We start from the raw sequence: 22,856 nt of genomic DNA, 5'->3' as shown, positions 1-22,856 counted from the left end.
ATTTAATAGCTAATTTCAAACTTTATAGACAGAGCTTAAGTAGAACTCACCTTCCTTCAGCTGCGTTTACTGCAAACTGATAGGAAAGCGACCGGAACTCAATTTTTAAAGGAGCCGTGTACCATTTTTTTAACAATTACTACAAACACAAAAGAAAATGAACTTATAAGCGTAGAAAACAACTCAAATAACAAAAATCAATATAAAAATACTGGGAGAGATTTTGAGTGAAATTAATAAATTGATATAACATCTGTTACATTCACCTCCCCTAATTTCACCAAAATTCTGCATGTACAGAAAGAGGATGTTTTCTAAAGAATCACAATGCAAAAATTCCAGTTACAGCAATGAAAGCTATCTGTCTTAACAGATACAGAAAATTTGAGGGTGATCAGACCTCAAAACCTCTTAGTAATGTATGTTGCCAAGTACATCATACCACACTTAACCTTTGCAACAAATCCTCATTCACATTTTGTATATTACACTTAATGAAAAAAAGATTTCTCAAAAAGATAAAGAAAGAAGAGAGAAAAAAAAAATATATATAGAAAGTAATCTTCCTACACAATCATAAAGATTAGAATAGGCTCAAAAGTGACTGAGACTTTTTCCGAAACCTGTCTGACAACTTAGCCATTTTAAATGGTTTTTGGGCCATGGTTTCAATCAAACGGTTTACTTTTTTTACTACTCTACCAGCTCGTGTTGTAACCATGCCTTGCGCTTGGTCAGGAACTGACACTGACACATCATCACAGACAGGTAAGTCAGGGTCAGTGATACCTAAACTGGTAAAGTCAACTGTTGCCATTACTTTATCACAATCAGAAGTTCCTGCGCTCAGTGTTTTATCAGGGAGCAACTGGTTTTGACCTTCTGGAGCAGAATCAACACAGTAAGTGCTATCGCTCTCATCTTCTTCCTGTTCCATTTGTACATCAAATGATTTCAAACTCTTTGAGACATTGTCATTGAATACTAATGAATGTTTTCTGTTTTCAGGATCTTCGTCCTCCAAGGAATCAGTGGAGTTTGTTGATTGGCTCTCGCAGTCAGAATCGTTTGTGCAATCGGCAACTGAAGATCCACATGTTTCATCCTTAAGACAAGTCACTGGTAAGAAACTGATGTCTAAGAGCATATTTCGATGTACCACTTTAATGTGTCCTTTGTCATCTCTCACTTTGTATATGTGTGTCTGAGGGTCATTATCCACAATGGTGTAAACAGTAGGTTCCCATCTATCGGCCAACTTTCTCTTCCCTCTTTCTCCTTTATTGGCAATGAGCACTCTATCTCCATTGTTCAAATGTACTCCCTTGATCTTGCGGTTATAAATCTTTGTCTGTTTCCTCTGTTCCTGCACAGCATGTTTTTGAGCAATTTCAGCTGCTTCGTGAAGATGAGACATTAAAGTTGTGACATAGCTGCTGTAATCAACAATCACTGGATCCTTCGATACTTGTTTGAACATTACATCCACAGGTAATCGTGGGACACGTCCAAACATGAGTTGGAAAGGTGCGTAACCCGTCGTCTCATGTACTGTGGAGTTGTACGCGAAGGTCAGAGTCTGAATTTGTTGCGGCCACTTATCCTTAGATCTCAAAGGCAAGGAGCGAAGCATATTCCCTAGGGTTCGGTTGAACCGCTCTGTGATACCATTGCCCATAGGATGATATGCGGTCGTGCGAGATTTGGAGACCCCAGAAAGTGTTAACAATTCAGCAATGAGCTCGCTTTCGAAATTTGTACCTTGATCCGTGTGGATCCGCTCAGGGAAACCATACACGCAGAACACATGGTCCCATAACTTCCGAGCAACTTGCTTAGCTGTCTGGTTGATGCAAGGAAAGGCATGTGCAAGTTTAGTGAAATGGTCCGTCAGAACCAACACATCCACTGAATGCTGTTTGTTATCCTCTGCACTCCAAAAATCAAGACAAACCAACTCCATAGGTGCGGAAGTTTGAATGCTTTCCAGTGGAGCTCGAGCAGCTGGCTCAGGTGTTTTTGCCAGAATACACCTCTTGCAACACTTCACGTATTCTCTGATCTCACGCTCCATCTTGGGCCAGAAGAAGCGCTGTCTTGCCAAGTGAACTGTTCTAGCCTGTCCTTGGTGACCGGCAAGATCATGCAGACCATGTAGGGCTTTTTCTACCATGCGCTGAGGCAGAACATACTGATGTCTCTTCTGTCTGCTTATTGGGTCCTTAGTTACCCTGTACAGAATCCCATCACACACTTTTAGGTGATCCCATTGCTTGACAAGAGCCCACGCTTTGTAGTCGAGCTTTTCTCTCTCTCGTCTAGAAGGGCGTCTTTTACGGAGTACGAAAGGGAGTACCTTGGAAATGGTAAGGTCGAGCTCTTGACTTCTCTCCAACTCGTCATGAGAGAACATAAGCAGAGGTTGTTCATTTTGGCTAGTGGCTGCAGCCTGCTGAACTAACTGCACTAACTGAACTGCTCGTGTCACTGCCGCTGTTTCCCAATCACCTTGGACTTGGCAAAGTGTCTTAACAGCTGCTGGATCACATAACTGCACATGACAGCTTGATTGACATCCAATCTGATCACTTATCTTGTGGCACTCAACCTTCAGACGAAACACATCCTGTATGCCTTCTTCTTCTACAGCATCAGCTTCGGTAAGTAAGCGGTTGTAACTCTCATTCATGAGCCTATGACTAATTGATCTTGCAAATGGATCTCTGCTTAAGGTGTCAGCCACAATGTTCTTAACTCCTGCAATATGTTTGATGTCAAAAGAATAAGGGGCCAATTTTGAAACCCACCTTTGTTCACAGGCATCGAGTTTTGGCTTAGTCATAATGTGCGTAAGTGGATTGTTGTCAGTCCAAACTGTGAAGCTGTGCCCCTTGAGCCAGTGGCTGAACTTTTCGCACACACTCCACTTCAAAGCCAAAAACTCGAGCCTGTGCGCAGGGTACTTCTTCTGTGACGTGGTCAGGGTTTTGCTGGCAAAGGCAATTGGCCGAGCTATTTCTTCCCCAACTGGAACTTGGGATAGCACAGCCCCTAACCCATCCAGAGATGCATCAATTGAAAGAATCAAAGGCCTAGAGAAATCAGGATGTACCAACACAGCACAGTTCAACAACTTCTCCTTGAGTGTATTGAAAGCAATATCGCATTCTTCTGTCCAATCACTTGGATTCAGCTTTCTGAATGTGCCAACAGGCTTCCTAACTCTTCCTTTACCTTTTCTCTTCTGACCTGCAGTTAGAGAAAAGAGAGGCTTGGCGATCGAAGAACAATTAGGAATAAAGTGTTGATAGTAGAAAATCATTCCTAAAAACGACTTGATTCTTCGCGCTGATGGAGTGAAGCCATCTTCCTCCATAAGTTGTAATTTGTTCATTTTGGATATAACATCCACCTTCGTGAAGTCCACAGAGACACCATGGCCAGAAATGATATGACCCAAGAACTTCACTGAATCACGCAAGAAATGACACTTTTTGGGACTCAGTTTGAGGTGATGTAACCGAAGCCGCTGAAAAACCATTTCAAGCCTGCTCAAAGCCTCTTGCTCCGTGGGTGCAAACACAAGCAAATCATCTAAATAGCAGAGCAAACTGCTGAAGTTCATATCCCCAAAAATGCTCAGCATCATCCGCATGAACGAAGCTGGACTGTTGCACAGGCCTTGAGGCATGCGGTTATACTCATGTAGTCCCATGGGAGTAATGAAAGCGGTGTATTTTTTGTCTTGTTCATGCATGGGCAAATTATAGAATCCAGAGGTTAAGTCCAGGGTGCTGAAGTAATTGTTACCTCCTAAAGCAGCAAGGCAGTCGGACTGATGAGGGAGTGGGTGAGCATCTTTGAGTGTTCTCGCATTAAGCCACCTGAAATCCGTACAGATGCGTAGGCTCCCATCTTTTTTCCATACAAGCACCAAGGGCGATGCATATTCACTGACTGATTTTCTAATTATCCCCTGCTCCTCCATTTCGGTTAACACTTGACGCAACTTCTGGTAATGAGCAGGAGGGATCCTCCGATATGGTAAACGAAAAGGCCTCTCATCTGTAAGTCGGATACGGTGTTCAAATGCCTTAGCTTCTCCACAGTCCAAGGGATGTTTGGAAAATACATCATTGTAACTTACTAATAACTGTACAAGTTTTTCTTTGGAAGCATCAGTGACTTTGCAGAGATCAATGTCAATTTCACTTAACCCAACATCTTGCAGTGTCAAATTTAAAGCGCAATTTGGAGTAGTTTGCATCTCTGAACTAACCTCCTTTATCTTTCCAGTGCCCTGAAAGACTGGGAAATCTTCTGCAGCCAGACAAGGTGAAACATCTGCCAATTTCCGATTCTTCCTTAGCGTGACAGGTTGGTCAGACAAATTGGTTATTTTCATAGGTATCCACCTATCACCCCACATAGATGTTATCACACGGGCTACCATGATATTGCTTGGCATAGTCTTAGAGGAAGTTGGTTCAACGAGAATGGTGCTCCCAAGGGACAATGGAGTTTTGCTGGGTAGTCTTCCCCACACTAAGTGTTCTTGTCTTGCAGCAAGAGTGACAGCATGCTGGAGCTTCACTGTTCCAATTTTGCTAGGTATCTCATCATGTCGCCAGCGTGTGAGATTTGACATCACATCCAAAAAGTGTTCACCGTCCGGCGATAACTGAGTAGCTCTTTGCGATATGAAGTCCCAATACTCATCTGTGTTCTTCATTTGATTCACGATGTGCTTGATCAAGTTGGTGCCGAGAATTAAATCATCATGTTGTCCTGGAACAATGAGAAGTGGAACTCGACAGCTGATACCATACACTTTCATGGTAACTTCGTACAAACATTTTGGCTGTGCGGTCTTACCCCCAACACCAACAAGAATGATATTCTCAGGTAGCGATTGTTTGTCCAGGACGACATTTTCAGCCAACAACTTTTGTTCAGCTGTCTCACTGAGGGTACAAGACATGGAGCCAGTGTCAAGCATTCCTCTCATGTGGAACTGGTCATTCACAACCACAGAAGTATAGAAAAGATCATCAAAAGCTTTTATATTCTGCATATTTTGTGCGTATATCACACAAGTTCCATCAGATGCTGTATGGCATGCATTCTCATACTGCTGTTCCAGATCACTTATGAGGGTTTGATTCTCACCCACACATCCCCTCTCCAAATGTGGGTCTAATGGTTTAAAGGACCAGCTCCTTGGTGTGAGTAGTTCACCTCCAGACTGTCAGGACTGTTCCACTTAGGGCACTCTCTTTTCCTGTGTCCATGTTCAAAACAAAACAAGCATAAACCGTCTCTTCTACAATGTGCAACTGTAGAATGATCCATGCCTCTGCAAACTTTGCAAAACTTCCTGCTCACATTCCCATGTCTGAAAGAGTTTACAGGTACAGAAGGGCTTTGCATGTTTTGTTTCAGCACACGATCGAGAAGGCTGATAAGGGACTGAGTGCAGCTGTCACTTGTCTGAACTGATGGTGTAACTGGTAACCCACCTTGACCTGCAGACACTTTCGGCTCAATCCCAGATGTCCCATCATCCAAATTCGGCATTTGAGCATTAGCAGCCACAGTTTTCGCAAAGGAAGGACGGTTGGACTGTGCCTTCATTTGTGCTCTTTTCTCAGCTTGATATTCATCAAGACGTTCTTGTATTTCGGCCGCCGTCCACCTATCAGCAGACTTGAACTTTAAAATAGCAGAAAGAGATTGGTCAGGGCAATGTTTAACAAACATTTGCGTCACCTCACGGGTAGGATCTTCAATACTTCTGCCCTGTCTCCTCAAACACTCGTCAGCGACATCAACAGCTTTATTAAGCCGAATCCAATATTCCATTGCATTCTCTCCTGCTACAGGTAAAGTACCATAAAAGTCTGCAAGCGGCATAGAAGAATATGTTAATTCGCTGAAGTGCTGTTTGAGTATGTCTGTGACAATCCTCGGGTTTGTTTTAGGGTTCAGTGATGGATTGCTGCGTAATGCTATCTTGATTACATCTTTAGCTCTCCCCATCAAGTTCGACATGATTTCGTCAGCTTGTTCAGCTAAAGGAACGCCTTTCTTCCTCAAATAAACATCCATGAGTTCTTCCCATTCGTGTACTGATAATTTGTCAGATTCATCCCCTCTGAAACATGGAGGTGCTTTAACATCAGGCTTCATCACTAACTTCATACCAGTCAAATTTAGAGAAGGTGACTCTGTGAAAACTTGGCTCGTCCCTGCGCTCTGCGTTTGAATATCAGGACACTCATTTTTTTCACTGCCTTTTTTCAGCTGATCAGATATTGACTGCCCTATTTGTTGAGCAAGCTGTGTGATTAAACTACTTAAATCAGCATTACTGTAATCTCGACTGTCTGAAGCAGCACCTTCACACTTTTCTGATTCAATAGTTTGCACTCTAGCAGGGTTACGGGTAGAACAGAATTCAGGAGAACCAATATTAATTGTCCTTCTTAGTGGTGTCTGTTCAAGTTCAGCAAAGATACGACCCCTGGCAAAACCCAATTCAAACCCATCGCTAGGGGAGTAAATTGTCTTATCACTATTTTGTGACATCTTGAATATTTACAAATCAAAGGTAAATTAGAACAGTTAATGACCACAGAAAAAAACTGTTCACATGTGCACACAGCTAAAAGTAATGCACAACCAAATAATCAAACACAAATGGTATAACAATTTCAAAACCTTTCTTCTTCCATTTTTTTTTCTCTCTAAAAATATGAGCTTTCAGTCTTTTTCTGAATTATGTGCAGTCTAATGTCCAACCTTTATTTTTCTTCAGCACAGGTACAAGGCAGAATTCGGACGCTCCAGAAGGCAGCAAACCTCGGTGACCAAGCTGATGTTGATCAAAGAGGATCCACGATGACTTGCATCAGAGAAAAGTCACGGCACCATTGTGACCGGCCTGCGCCTTCACTCTGCGTTGTGGTTTATAGATGAGACCGGACAACATAGATCCCTCAGACCACTTGTTTTTATTCTGAGATAATAAAAATAAAAACAAAATCAAAAGACAATCTGTGGCCTTTTTAGCATCAACCTGCTTCCTTCAGCTGCGTTTACTGCAAACTCGTGTTTATATTACAGTTTCAGATGAACTGCATATGATTTGATCAACAAGCTTTACATTTAACACTAACATTTTTCCACACAACAAAACATTTTATATAAATTCAAGACAATAATATGAAGAGAAACGTAGATGGAAAACATACCTGAGATAATAAAAATAAAAACAAAATCAAAAGACAATCTGTGGCCTTTTTAGCATCAACCTGCTGGTCAAAACAGACAATTTCAGCCACAGATCTTGGTTAAACACTCAAAACAAATACATCATGTTCCAAAACCATTTTTAACACAAAAATAGATTGTTTCCTGTCATTTAATAGCTAATTTCAAACTTTATAGACAGAGCTTAAGTAGAACTCACCTTCCTTCAGCTGCGTTTACTGCAAACTGATAGGAAAGCGACCGGAACTCAATTTTTAAAGGAGCCGTGTACCATTTTTTTAACAATTACTACAAACACAAAAGAAAATGAACTTATAAGCGTAGAAAACAACTCAAATAACAAAAATCAATATAAAAATACTGGGAGAGATTTTGAGTGAAATTAATAAATTGATATAACATCTGTTACACTGAGTACAAAACCAGAACAAAGTTCATACCTTTTTCTCTGTCCTCTGTGCTGCAGCTGCTAGAGTATCATTGTTTGTATGTTCATCCATCGTACACAGCACACACTTCTGGTCAGTGTGACAGAAAACCTCAAGGATCTTGTCATGTTTCTGGCAGATCATCTCCTGCAGTCGTCCAGTGGCATCAGTCAGATTGTGTCTCTTTCCTTTAAACCAACTCTCATGTTGTTCAAGGTGATTCTGACAGTAAGAGTTCAGACACACCAGGCAGGACTTGACGGCTTTGTGTTTTCTTTCAGTACAGACGTCACACTGCACATCTCCAGCTCCAGCGTAACAGTCAGCAGGAAGTTTAGTCTTCTTCAGTTTCTCCACCAGTTCAGCCAGCATGGTGTTTTTAGCTAAAGCAGGTCTTGGACTGAAGGTCTGTCTACACTGAGGGCAGCTGTAAACTCTCTTCTGATCCTCCTGATCCCAGCAGCCTGTAATACAGATCTTACAGTAACTGTGTCCACAGGGAATGGCCACTGGATCCTTCAGGAGATCCAGACACACTGGACACAGGAACTCATTCTGATCCACTGAAATTCTGGCTTCTGCCATTTTATAGTATGAATAAAGAGACACAAACACACAACAGCTCAACTAAACTTCAACAGTCAAATACACTTCGGGTGAATCCAGTTTCCTGGTTCTGTGTTTAAGTGACGTGTGTAAAAGTCTAAAGGTCACAGAAAATAAAACGTCCACTAGATGTGATTCTTATAGAGAGAGACTCAAAATATAAGGGTAACACTTTAGAACACTGATACTTTATTAATGAATAACTACACAGAAACAAACGAGTAACGCATTATCAACACTCTAGTAACTACTATTAACTAACAAGAAACTCTGATGAATGAATAAGTAATAGTGCTCAGATGAAGGTGGTAGTTCACTATTGGCTAATCAGTAACTACTGTTTTTTCATTCCTCCCAGAGAACTACTAAAAACTACTATATACAAGTTCATAATTAATGTAAATGATGCATAATGTATAATTAATTATAAAGTGAAGATCATGGTAACCCACTAGTAATGACTGAAGTATTATCAAATCATTCAGAAGGAATTACTAATTATTTGGATCAGTATTCTAAAGTGAGAAACATGATAACTCTCTAGTAACTACTGTAGTCATTGTAAACTTCTGATGTTTTTGTAAGGTTTTGGGATAGTAATGATTACTGATTAGCTAACAGTGAAGTACCACATTCAACTGAGTGCAATTACTGTACATAATAATTCATTAATCAGAGTTTCTTGTTAGTTAACAGTAGTTACTAGAGTGTTAATAATGCATTATTCATTTGTTCCTGAGTAGTTATTCATTAATGAAGGATCAGTGTTCTTAAGTGTTTCCTTTTTTTTACTCCATTTAATAATTTTTAAGTGAACTCTTGAAAACAACTGCCACAGGTAATCGGACATTATTTATTTATTTATAAAAGATTTATTTTTGGCATTGTATCATAGATTCAAATCTAATCAAAATATTTATTGCATTTATGATGAAAAGGTTCAGCACCTAAGGCTATATCGCTATTGCCTCAGTGGTTGACAGTTTCTTTGGGTGGATTGCTGAGGCGGATTGGCAGCAACAGCAATTAGGTTTGTTTGTGATTTGATCTTAGTGATTTAGGAATCCTCTTGAGTACTCCTAACATGTCACAGATTTAGGAGCTAGTTTTAGTGCTAAAATATGAAATAAAACGTGCAAAAAAATCTAGGGCTCCTAAAATTAGGACTGACACACCCATTATTTTTAAGAGTTTTCTAAATCTGCAAGTTAGGAGCTACTTTTAGCCTTAAGATGTTTTGTGAATACAGCCCCTGATCTCTAGGTTTTCTCAGAGGAGAGCTATGTTTGAAATTTGTCCATCTTGAACATCACCAGAATTATCTGCTAATAAGGGTAATACTCTGGTACACTGGAGGGAGCATCTGAATTGGGTTTCCAGTTTTACCTTGAATGATTGTAGAGATCTGATATCAGAACATGAGGACGTGATTCCATCAAAGAATAAAATCATGGCTGAGGTTATCATAATTCATGCCTGAAAGGGTTTAAATTAATACGTGTCCATAATGGAGGCCAATGCAGTTAATAAAGAACGGGGGAAATATGCTGGCGAGCGGTTGTGTATGTCAATACATGTGCGGTCGAGCTTTGAATTTAATGAAGCTTCAGGATGACCCAAGTAAAGTGCATTACAATAATCTAGTCTCGACCTAATAAAGGCATGGATAAGCCTTTCCGTATCAGGCAAAGATAAAGAAGGTTGAAGTCTGACAATGTTTCTGAGATGGAAAAATGTAGATTTTGAAACCATTCTAATATGGGCATCGGATGACAATTGTGAATCAAAAATAACACCTAGATTTCACACCTGTAATGCTGGAGACAGTATGTCAGAATCAGTGAGCAGATTGAGACTGTTATATTTGTGCAAATCTGCTGACATACCAACAAGTAACAGCTCAGTTTTTGATTCGTTAAGTTTAAGATAATTGTCATGCATCCACACCTTTATTTCATCCAGGCAGGTGGTAAGAGCTGTGATTGCAAGTTTAGGGTCCAGAAGTGAGACATCTCATCAGAAAGACAGATACTTATACTTTTATTTTGTTGATTGTCTTAAATGTGATAGGGTTACCAGCACCTTCATTAATCAGCCAACTGCGCCTGTGTTCTCTCTCACCAGATGTCACGATAATAATGTATGACGACTTTCAGGCAAATTTTTGCTCACGACAAGTTCTAAAATTGGTAAAGAATACAAACTCATTGAGCAGTACCTGTTTAATTGTGAAGGTAATGCTTTTTTGCATTGTCCAGCCCAGCTTACGTTGGCACAATAGTTAGGATAATGATAGCTGATCATGACTTCAAAGCAAGTGTAGTGGGATGAACGGTGTGCGTTCTTTAAATTGGCCACAAGCGCACGAATTGTCCAATCATATACTTTCACGGCTATATAAAAGGGGACTTTTAAAGCACTATTGTGTGTTTGCTCACCGCTGTGCGTCACTGCCCGAGGCTCGCCCATTCCGGTTTTTGGCTCTTTCCGTCTGTCAGGTATGCGTTTGCTAACTAGTGAGCATTAGAATGCGTGTCTGAGGTAACTGGTTTTATTTGGGTTGTAGTTTCCGACGAAAATCATTCATAGTGTTTGGTTGGCGGCTGCCCTCTCACTCAACATGCTCCTGCTGTGATTATATCCTTTTGTGTGTTTGATGTCCGAGTGTGCGTGCGGACTGACTCGTGACTATAGCGACAATATGGAGGTATGTGTAACTATCACTAAGGTCTATACTATTTTTACGTGGTAAGTAATTTAATGTTTACCTTTTTTTTTTTTTTTTTTTTTTTTGTTTTTTAGGAAGAATAGCTGATTTTAGGATCCATTGTATGGCGTTATTTTACTGTCAATTGTCGAGAGCACATTATTGTGACGCGAGAGCATATCAATGTAATGCGCGAGCGCAAATCTGTCCGCTCGCGCGCGGATTTCCTTTGCTCTCGCGCAAATCTGGACGCGCGCGCTCAAATATACAGTGCTCTCTTATGAACTGCCTCTCCTCTCGCTCAGATATTGCGTGTGCACGCTCAAACTGTTTCCTGCGTGCAAAGAAATTGACTATGGTGGTATGTGATCTCCACATTAAGTATTAAGGGAATGACGATTTGACCCTGATCTTGTTCGGTCTTAAATCAGAAGATGTTTGTTGGTAATACTTTACAATAAGGTTGCGTTAACATTATTTAACTGCATTAGTTAACATTAACTAATAATGAATTGCTCTTCTTCAGCATTTATTAATATTTGTTAATGTTAATTTCAACATTTACTAATACGTTATTAAAATCAAATGTTGTATTTGTTAACATTATTAAATGCACTGTGAAGTAAACAACCAACAAACAGCTGTATTTTTAACGTTAACAAAGATTAATAATTACAGTAATGTATTGCACATTGTTAGTTCATGTTAGATAATACATTAACTAATGTTAACAAATAAAAACCATATTGTAAAATGTTACTTTTTTTTTTTTTTTTTTTTTTTTTTTTTTTTTTTTAAATTTCAACACAAAACGTATGACCACAATAACTTTAAGAAACATTTTTTGTTTGTTTGTTTAGATAAATAGGGGTTTGACCTGTAATGTGATTCAGTTAGACTAGGTTACATTTGATAAATATTATTAAATTGTAAAGAAATAAAATGTATATTTTTGTCGAAAGAATTCCAGGCACAGTTCACTCTCAGCCAATAAGATTCCACGTATCATTTACATGGATCAGTCGTCTCTTCTGATTGGTTTATAACTTTTGACAGCATTTAATCCAAAAGCAAATTAATTTCTGCAAGAGCACGGAGAGATTCGTGAGCGCACATGTGCAGTTTGAGCGCGCAGGACACGTTTGAGCACGCAGGAAACAGTTTGAGCGTGCACACGCAATATCTGAGCGAGAGGAGAGGCAGTTCATAAGAGAGCACTGTATATTTGAGCGCGCGCGTCCAGATTTGCGCGAGAGCAAAGGAAATCCGCGCGCGAGCGGACAGATTTGCGCTCGCGCATTACATTGATATGCTCTCGCGTCACAATAATGTGCTCTCGACAATTGACAGTAAAATAACGCCATACCATTGCACGTCGTGCAGCCTGTGGGGCAACATTCTTTGATGCTGCTGTTTTGTTTACGTTTGTTTCTGTGATCTGTCTCCGACTATTCAAGGTCACCATCGGCGCGATAGCGCGCTGTTCATCGGTCCTTCTCGTTGGGTCAGCGCTTTTGTGTTTGGTTCATTTGTTTTATTTTTTTTCTTTGGATTTGATGTTTATTTGGATGTGTTGTAATTGCTCTTTGTGTATTTTGTTGTTCAAGTTTATTTTTCAGTTATTCATTTGTTTACTTGGTTTATTTTGTTGATTATTTGTGTTATTCATTTGTATGTATTTTTTTGTTTCATTTTGTTGTTTAATATGTATTTTGCTCATGTTTTGTTGATTATATCAGTATGGCACTGGGAGCGAACATCTCCCATTGAGACTGTTCCTAACCTTCATCAGTAGGTCTTGATCTTCTGGTCTCATACTTATAGTCCTATCTGTTTGTGTTACTGTAATTAAAGTATTTTCTTATTATTATTATTATTATTATTATTATTATCATTTTCTCTTGTGGTTGAGGTTTTGGGTTAATTTTTGCTTCTTGTTGTAGGAACCGAGGCTTCAGGCAGGTCGCTGGTTGGCCCTCGTGTGCGGTGGTGGGACTCTGTCACGGAGTGCTGTGTGTTCACGCTTGACATGAGTGTGTGTGTGTGTGTGTGTGTGTGTGTGGTGAGACCTGTGCACCTGGTGGTAAGATCTTTTGTGATTATTGTAGCCGTGTGCTCATCACACTAGTTACCTGCCCTAGGTAAGCCTCGGTTTCCCTTTGGTTGTTTTTGTTTTCTTTGTTTTTTTTCTTTCTTCATCCATCGCCATATAAAATATGCCCAGCCTGCAGGAATGTTTTAAGATTTGTGCTTGATTATTGTTGAAATAAAGTTTTGTATTTTGTTATCCACGTCTCAGGCCTCCATATTTGAAACCACGTTCTTGTGTGCCCATTTAAAGGTGATCAATTCATAAATATCTTTCCCTGGTTGACAGGGTGGCGTAGTCAGTTTATTGAGTTTTGTTGAAATACCAAACCGCCACACAAGCATCAATGATATAACCTATTACTGTACTACAGGTTTGTTGGGGGAAATATTCCAGAACATGAGGAAAAGAAAATATCACAATAATATCTCTATGTAGAATGAAGAGATACAGATCAAGGATCAGTAACAAGCTGCACTTAAAAGCTATTATTTAACATTATAGATGTTCTACTTTAACAAATCATTTTTAAATCATGTGATATTCATGGGTCCTGTCTGTCTCAGTGATGAAACTCTTTATACAAACTTACATGTATAGACAGATCAGAACTTATGAGCTCATATAGTCTATTATATTAATTTATATATAGTAATCTATTGCAAATTTCAAACACACATTAGTCATCATTAATACAGGTTCATATGTTATTGATTCTTCATAATTTTCATCTTAAATCATACGCTGAAGGTTCAGAATTATTGGAATCACATTCTCCAAATCTCCTGTTATTTTAAGGGAAACAGTAGGAAACCACTGAAAGTGTTGAGGTTATTATCACTGTTATCTTGAATCTTGCTGCTAGACCAAAGTCTCACATAGACAACATCTCCAACCTCCAGGATCAGCACAACTCCTTTTGAGGAGTTTAATGTTCCCTGAGCCTGTTGAGCATGTGCTACAAGCACCCGCTGTTCATTCTTCATAATGGTGGCATTTGCTGGATGTGAGTGACCACCATGAGCATAGACAGAGATTTTGAACATGTACGCTCCTTTCAAGTGGGGCTGTGAAGATACCTAAATCAAATAACAAGAAAGATACAGAATCAGCTGTTTCATGTATTATTACTTAATTACCAAACACACTGTGTAATAGTTTTGAAAGATGGCAGATCATTTGAATTCTCTTATACACATTACACAACTGCAGAGAGGTCTGAATGGAGCAGAAGGTTTTCATTACTATAAACTGAGGTTTATGACTCCATTTCATTGATAATTACCTGTAATTGGGTTGTAGGCATTCCCTATGTTCGTGAAGACGTTCCTGTAGGTTAGTGTGATGTTAGTGGTAGAAGGTCCAATATCTACATGGCCAGATTCCAACAAAGAAGCTGAAAAAGCTATTTCTCTGTCTGTTATTGAAAAACATAAGCAATATTGTGATATATTACAATGAGAATGTATACACACTGAATTTAACACACTGTTTAGTTATTTTCCTTTCTCAACTCTTACTCAATCCTTACTTCCACATTACTAGAATACAATTCCTATAATACAGGTTAAAATCAACAACAGTAATTAGGGGCCAAGCACCGAAGGTGCGGAGGCACCTATTGTATCTGTTGGCGTTCTTTTTTTTTTTTATTCTTCTTCTTCTTCTTCTTCTTCTTCCGCCTTGAAGTCTTGACAGCCCATAGAACCGCTTGCAGTTATGAAATTTGGCACACAGTTGAGGACGTCTGAGCTATGTCCATAGCAAATTTGGAGTCTCTAACTCAATCCCTCTAGCGCCACCAGCTGTCCAAAGTTGCACTTATGTTTATGTTAATAACTTTTGAACCATAAGGGCTAGAAACAACTTTTTTCCTCTGATTCCTTGGGTCATGATGATTCGATAGCACCCTATGACGTAATTTTCCGTCATGAAAATTTTTTCGCCATTTTGAATTTTCTGAAAAACCTACTTTTTCGAACTCCTCCTAGGCCGTTACTCCGATTTTCACGAAAATTGAACCAGATCATTTTCAGACCATGCTGACAAAAAGTTATGGAATTCAAGTCGATTGCTCAAAGCGTTTTCGAAAAACACACGAACGAATTGTACGTAGCGCTTGCGAAAATAGAAGTAAGGCTGTATCTCTGCAACACTTTATCATATTCAGACCAAACTTGGTACATGTCATCACAAGCATGACCTGAGGCACCATGCAGTGTTTCGGCGCAGCGCCACCTACTGTTGCAGAGATATGAAAAATGGCTATTTTTGCTTATAACTTCTGATGGGTTTGGCCAAAAATCATAAATTTGGTCTCGTTGGATTCGGGGAATCATGCCGAGTCGAATGATATCCAATTTTCCCATATTGGCCATTTTAGCTGTCGGCCATTTTGAATTTTGTGCTAAAATGCTGTATTTTACGAACTCATTAACGTATCGTTACGAAACTCGGTATGGGTCATCAGGACAATGCCCTGAAGGAGCCTGAGAAGTTTCGGCACTGCGCCACCTTGTGGTCAAAAGTTATAACAAAATTTACAAAAATGCTAATAACTTCTGACTATATTCACTGATTGTAATGAAACTGGTCTCAGTAGATTCTGTGGGTCATGCTGAGAACATTGATATCAAATTTGCCATAGTCAGCTGAACTTCCTGTCCGCCATATTGTTTTTCTTTAAAAACCTACTTTTTCGAACTCCTCCTAGACCGCTGCTCCGATTTTCACCAAAATTGAACCGTGTCATCTTCAGACCATGCTGACAAAAAGTTATGGATTTCAAGTCGATATGTCAAACCGTTTTCGTACACCGGAGCAACAAATCTGAGGCATGATGCAAAAACGACTCTTGAAGCTGTATCTCTGCAATGCTTTGACATATTGACACCAAACTTTGCAAGTGTCATTGTCACCTTACTCTGACCATACCACATTAATTTGGTCACAGCGCCACCTATTGGTCGAAAGGGATGAACCAGTAAATCCTCATTTTTGATCATTTTTCAGCTCTTTTACCTAAAATGATCTTAATAGGTCTTTAATTGCTCACTGCTGCAGTTGGTCTGATGCTCACAGCCATGTTGGCTGGCTTCTTGTGCTGTTTTTGTGCTTGGCCCCGTAATTAGTTGTAATAATCAACGCTTAAATTAAAAAAAATAGTTATACAAACATGTAAATTGCACATAAGGCAGTTTTTGCCTTTAGAGCTGCTAAATCTAATTATAAAAATATTTTTCTACTCCAGTTTGTTTATTGAAATATAATAATTTACACAGTGGTGTTTATAACTTGTTTTCATGACAGATTGATTTAAACATGCATTAAATATCAAGACATCACTAAAATGTATGGAATATACAGGCTAATATAGTGTATAGAGAAAGAGTTCATTTCTCTGGTGAATGAACAAGCTGTGGACACTGAATGACTCGTCTGAGGTAAATGTAATGCTACGTGACATTGTTTACAAGCTGTTTTATTGACGTCTTTCAGTAAGTTGTACTGTATCTTTCAACATATCTTCAGATGTTCATTCATGTTTATTCTGTATTAAAGAGGAAGAGATGATCGTGTTCACTTGTGCTTGAACTGTGGCGTCTATACAGTGATCTGTCAAGTCACATCAAAGAGTGTCAAAACTGCATTTTCTGTTTGAATTTCTTGATAAAATGGACACAGTATGAAAGTTGAGACTTTGATTATTATTAAAGTAAAAAAAGGTGGTTAAAACTAAGACTGTGTTTGTCATGTACATATGCGTATAGAACCATAAGATACAGAAAATTCATGGTACGATTATGTGTACTGTTACACTCTGTTAATAGATAAAATTTGCAGAGTAAAAACTCAATTTTACAGTATGTAATATATTGCAGGTGTTTTACTTTGAGGATCGTTGATAAAAGAGTGAATGGTTTGGTGAGGTACCTTCATTTTTCTTGTTCATCTCTTCCAGGAGGAACATATGTTGTTCTGCAGCTTTCTCAGCATCCCTCAGTCGCGTCTCTAAAGCTCTGATGTTTTCTTTCTGCTCTGTAATGGTGGCGGTCAGTTCTCTGATGTTTCCTTTCTGCTCTGTAACGGTGGCGGTCAGTTCTCTGTTCTTTTCTTTCTGCTCTGTAACGGTGGCGGTCAGTTCTCTGATGTTTCTTTCTGCTCTGTAACGGTGGCGGTCAGTTCTCTGATGTTTCCTTTCTGCTCTGTAACGGTGGCGGTCAGTTCTCTGATGTTTCCTTTCTGCTCTGTAATGGTGGCGGTCAGTTCTCTGATGTTTCCTTTCTGCTCTGTAACCGTGGCGGTCAGTTCTCTCAGTGCTGCATGGATGTCATGGAAGCACAGATGGCAGTATTGTTCAGTTGAAGCTTCAGCTCTCAAAGTGTCTGTTTGAGGTGGATTCTGTCTTCCGTCCTCAGAGCTGATCTGTTGACTGATCTCATTCTCATTGAGTCCTCCATCTACCTGCTGCTGGACGACAAACACAAAGGTTTCCAACAGCAGCAGTATACATACTAAAGCCTTCATTTAGGGTGCACTTAGAATGTTAGTATGCTTTTTACATCAAAAATTGTCATCATTTAGAAATAAAAGGCATTTTTCCTACCCTGATTTTATCCCTCTAATTTGAATGCTCTGTTTTAAGGGTCATGTCTGTTGTGAGACTTCAGTTTAAACACCCACAACTGTGATTGGCTTTCCATTTGAAATAGCTAAGTATTACTCTGTCAAAATGTTTAGCACATTTTTACTATTACAGCTCTCAAGGTTAACTCATTGTGAAAAGTGTTGATCACAGACATGTTGTTGAGTGCATGAAAGCAGTGATCTCGTCGAATGCTTTCATCATAACAGTGCAAACACCTTGTAAGGGATTTGTTGAATAAAACAAGTCCACTGTTTGATTGACAGCTCCAATGATTGCAAAGGCAGCGTTCTTTGATCGCTTTCTATATATAATGTAGTCAGTTTTTAAATAACAGATTATTTTCATCCTACTAATAAAAACAACATGAAGTTGACCGAATCGTTAATATCAGATTAGGCATTAGAATTAACACCGTTACTTACATGTTGTTGCTTTACTTTCGAGTCCATATTGTAAAGGTTTGCAAAGCCTACACTGAAATGCGATTGATTTATATATCAAAATATATAACTATATTCCTAGCATTAGGATCCTTTGAAAGGTAATGTTAATTTGAGCTGTATCGCTCTTTTCTCCTCCTCATCTAACACAGCAGTGGGCGGGGCTAATGTTGCAACGATGAAGTAGCCGTTGATTTCTTTTGTGGAGATGGCATTTCATCTGTCTATTCCAGGATCAGTCGATGGGTCTGGTGTCTATAAAAGCCTTTATTGGACTAACAAGGAAGTTTTCAGTTGAAACTTACAGGATATTCTTATAGTACGATGACCTCTTATATATCAAAAGCTCAAGGAAAAGTTGATTTCTCAATTCATGACCCCTTTAAAGTTAACTGTTAATCATAAATTAAAGAGTCGTTCCTGGTTCAGTAGTTTAGCTCTATTCACAATGTTTGCGGTAGTAGATTTATGCACTTAAGATAACGTTTACAATGACTTGTTTACTGTATCATAATGTGAGCTGTGTTTTTACCTATGTTAATGATTACTTGCTTAAGGGTCTGTCTGTCACCTATGCACTGTAAAAATAATTTGTTACATTTGTTTAATTGTGCAAACTCATTTCATTAATTCAAGTAAGTAATCTTAACTTTATTGTATTAAGTGTTATTTAAGTCTTATTTACTAATATATTAAAAGTATTCCTTACTTGTAAGTCACATTTAGGTTTAATTTAATTGATTCTGTGATCAAAGGAACAGTGACAGAAAAGCTTACTTGTAAAGCTTACTTAAGTTATGTACAGTATATAATAATAATCATCATCATCATGAAGCCGTTAAGGAAAAAATACATGTGTATTGCATGACTATGAATTGGTTCACTGGTTAAATGTATAGTTTAATGACAAACACATTGGTATTTAATACAGATGTATAACCAGACATATAAAGGTTTAGATACATCGGACTGTTCAAGTTCACATGGGTTTGCTACTTTATACACTGGTTTGGGGGTATGTGAGGTGACAGAGGGGGTACGCAAACAAAATGAGTTTTGCCGTTCATATCATTCTACATTTCTTTAAAATGACATTAAAACTGAGCATGTATTTCTAGCAGGCAAAATGCTGTAAATACATAACATCCAATCAAACCTCTATCATCTTTTGACAATGTAAAAGTGGGGATGTAGCACTTACTAGCATGAAGAACAAATCTCTCTTTGATATAAAAACACACCCTGTGTGAGTTCTTGTTTTTAATGTTGATAATATCGGCAAATGTGCAAACGATTGCACATGTGACACTGATTTTATACAACAGTTCAACAAACAGAAGGGTACTATTAAGTGATGTCAATTTTAAACACAGTCTTGTCTGTATTGTTTGCTCTATTTCTAATAAAATAATATTTTCAACAAATGCCACAGAAGAGCTGTTGTTAGTCTCCAACAAAGTCCCTTCAAGACTGTATATAAAGTCTTTGGTCTCTAAGCAACACAGCTGTGTTTAGTGCAAAATCAGCGGCTTTGAACAAATCGTGAGAGTAAATGATTCAATGACTCATTCATAAATACAGCCATGTGCTTCGTACTGATGAATGAATGAATGAATGACTCGACGACTCACTCATAAAGACAGTGACTAACTGCCACCTACTGGCGGTTTTCATTTAATATTTAAAAGTATCACTTTGTTTTTGCCATCATTGCATATTTCTCTATTTAACTTTTTTTTTTTATTATTATTATTTAAAACAATTTACTAAGTTATTTATAAAAGGTACAAAGTTTGGGATCCACTGGTTTAGACACATTGGTCGGCTCAAGTATATATTGGTTTCTTCAACTCTTTGTCTGTTTTTAATAAGAGATTCAACCTCTTTCGACATTATTTTGCCTGCTTTATTGCATTAGCCAGTGTATTTATTAGATCTTGATTACACAGAATAGCATCTATAATCCTGTCCACTATTGTTTCATTTCTAAGGAATGACCCTGTTTGAACCTCATTCGCAGGCTGACTAATTAGCTTATAGTGGATTATCGCCATCACTACATCCACATCTCTGTTTTTTTGTACACAACATGCAGTATGGCTGGCACAATACACCCATCTCCCAATTCAATACTGTCACATACTTGGGGTTACCAATATGATATGTATTGCAATTTTTAAGAATTGCAATATTACAAATATTGCAATTCTATATTGCAAAGTATTGTGATTTTTTTTATTATACATTAGAGCATGGGGAACACTTGAATTATACACTTACACAGACTGTACATGATGTATAACATGAGTCATAGTTACAAAAACAATTCATCATCTCTAAGGTGCTATTAGAGCAATCATGCCCTGTGTTGACAGCCTCTATGCACAGCCTCAAAAGCAAGGAACTGATGCAGTAGAGGCACATGGAGTCACAAGAAGCTTTGTGGATTTCATTGGCAAAATCTGAGAGATGTTAATCCACTATTAAATTAATAAAACATTTCTGAGAAACACTCGCCTGGTTTCACAGATGAGGCTTAAGCTAGTCCCAGACTAAAATGAATGTTTGAGCTCTCAACTGAAAATACCTTACTAAACTATTGTCATTATTTTGTCTCAAGACACACACCAGTGATGTCTTTTCTAAGGCATTTTTATAAAAGCTGCTTAAATATCCTAATTTAACTAAGGCCAAGCTCTGGCTTAAGCTAAGTCCAGTCTGTGAAACCGGCCAACTATGTCCCAGGAATGGCATTGGCAATACTTTTGATTCAAAAGCATTTAAAGCATGAGATCCCCAAGTTCAACAAAGCAGTCATTGAAAAATGTGCTAATATTAAGCAAAGGTGGATTGAATTCTTATACAAAAAATAAATCACCATCAAAAAATTGAAAGAATAACTCAATTAGTTCAAATGTGCTCTTGTAAATAGCCTGTAAATAAATATGAATATGCCTATATTATGACATTTCTACATCCCAGAAAAGGAAACAATTGCCAAAAAAAAAAAAAGCCTGTAAATGTTTGTGTTTTTGTTAAATTACCCAGTTCCCCATCCGCTAATGGCTAGGCTACTGTGACATGTCTGACACAATGAAGTCAATCCACAGTTTCTCTTGCTCCAAATTAAAAGTCACTACATAGTAAAAGATTTTTTAAATACAAAATTGTCTGGCTTTTAGCGATGATTATTTATTATTTTATATGATTTATATAATTATTATACCCCTAATCTATTACACAAGCAATTTTTGTTTAACAATTATTAAACAATTAGTTTAAATGAACATGAATACAGATAATGCATAATATAAATATGATTTGGAATTGCATACCCCTATATTATCAACTTTATAAACTAACTTGACAAATTTCACTTGCACTGATATAGCAAGATTTATTTTTCTTGTTGTGTAAATGCATTTATGCACTTCATATTCTTTGGCAGAAGAGAGAAAACTTGCTGATTCCCTGACGAGAACTGCAATTTGGGTTGTGGCCCAGCAAAAATCCATAAAAAAGTTTAATACACTTATGCTCCCTAAACTATTTTTTCCCCCCCATAAACTTAAAAAGAGTTTTGTGAACAATGCTTTGCAAATTCATCCAAAATAAATAAATAAATAAATAAATAATCCTTATGCTGCATTCACACAGGGCGTTGGCATTAATGCTTTTTGTTTACTGACATTTCAAAATGTCCGTCACTTCTGTCTCCTCGTAGACGTGTTTCTCATTGTCTATTGTGACAGTACTGACGTAATCATAGTCTTGATCATACCGATTTAAAATCCTAAATATCAAACATGTTTGATATGATTGGGGTGGCCCCGATTTGTGTAAGAGCAGATCAGGAGGTGCATGATTCGATCTGTGAATGCCTCACATTACCAGATAATCTGTGCTGAACATTGGAACTGATTGAGGTCCTTGACAAGATTTTGTAGTGTGAACCCGGCTTAAGGGAACTTAGCTGTGACACAGGATGCCAGGGCTGGAAGAGCTTCAATCTTAAAATGGGCAATCACAGAAAAAAATGACACAATGATAGATGTAGTGAGCTTGACAATAATAGAGATGATGGAATCAACTTTCTTCCATACAATCGTGTTGGTTTGGATGATGCTGCATTGGAGCATGAAAGGGAACAGCTTGAGCTTGAAGTCAAGAAAAGGAACATGGACATGATGATACTGAACACCAAAATGGAAACTACATTCCCTCTCAGGAGAAAAGAAATAGTCAATAAGCAGCATTTGGTCTCTGTCATCAAAGAAAGATGGCCTGGCCTGTTTTTGGAGGAGCAAGTAGGTTGCATTTTGTCTGTACCTTATTTTGTCCTGATTGTTAATAGATTTTAATGTCACAGATTTTTTCCCCCTTCCATCCTCAGGTAAGCCGCCATTGTTGTTTGCATCGCAGTGCATTCTGCGCAGTGACCTCAAAATGTTTGCACCGATCTTGGCTCTGTTATCTTGATCATACTGTGTCACAACAATGTCATCTGTTCAGCCTTTTCATTTTAGCCTGAGAGCAAAATTAGTGAGGATTAAAAACATGAAGAGGTTCATTAGGAATTAAATCAAAACGAAGACTATTGGAGAGTTGGGGAGATGGATGGTGTCTCTGAATTCAAACTACTCAAGCAAAGGGCTGCATGATTCTT

At 38.3% G+C, this 22,856-nt stretch overlaps 1 protein-coding gene across 1 annotated transcript; it reads right to left on the bottom strand.

The window, feature by feature from the left end:
* Positions 1-7,706: 7,706 nt before the first annotated feature.
* Positions 7,707-8,427, bottom strand: LOC125244423 (E3 ubiquitin/ISG15 ligase TRIM25-like). The gene has a single exon (XM_048154511.1). The coding sequence runs from the start codon at positions 8,283-8,285 to the stop codon at positions 7,707-7,709; it is 579 nt and encodes a 192-aa protein (XP_048010468.1). The 5' UTR covers positions 8,286-8,427.
* Between the last annotated feature and the right edge of the window lie 14,429 nt (positions 8,428-22,856).

This window comes from Megalobrama amblycephala, linkage group LG14 (genome assembly GCF_018812025.1).
Source record: "Megalobrama amblycephala isolate DHTTF-2021 linkage group LG14, ASM1881202v1, whole genome shotgun sequence".
NCBI classification, from domain to species: domain Eukaryota; kingdom Metazoa; phylum Chordata; class Actinopteri; order Cypriniformes; family Xenocyprididae; genus Megalobrama; species Megalobrama amblycephala.
Note: the sequence above shows the minus strand (reverse complement) of the source record. Positions and strands in the feature narration are given on the sequence as shown.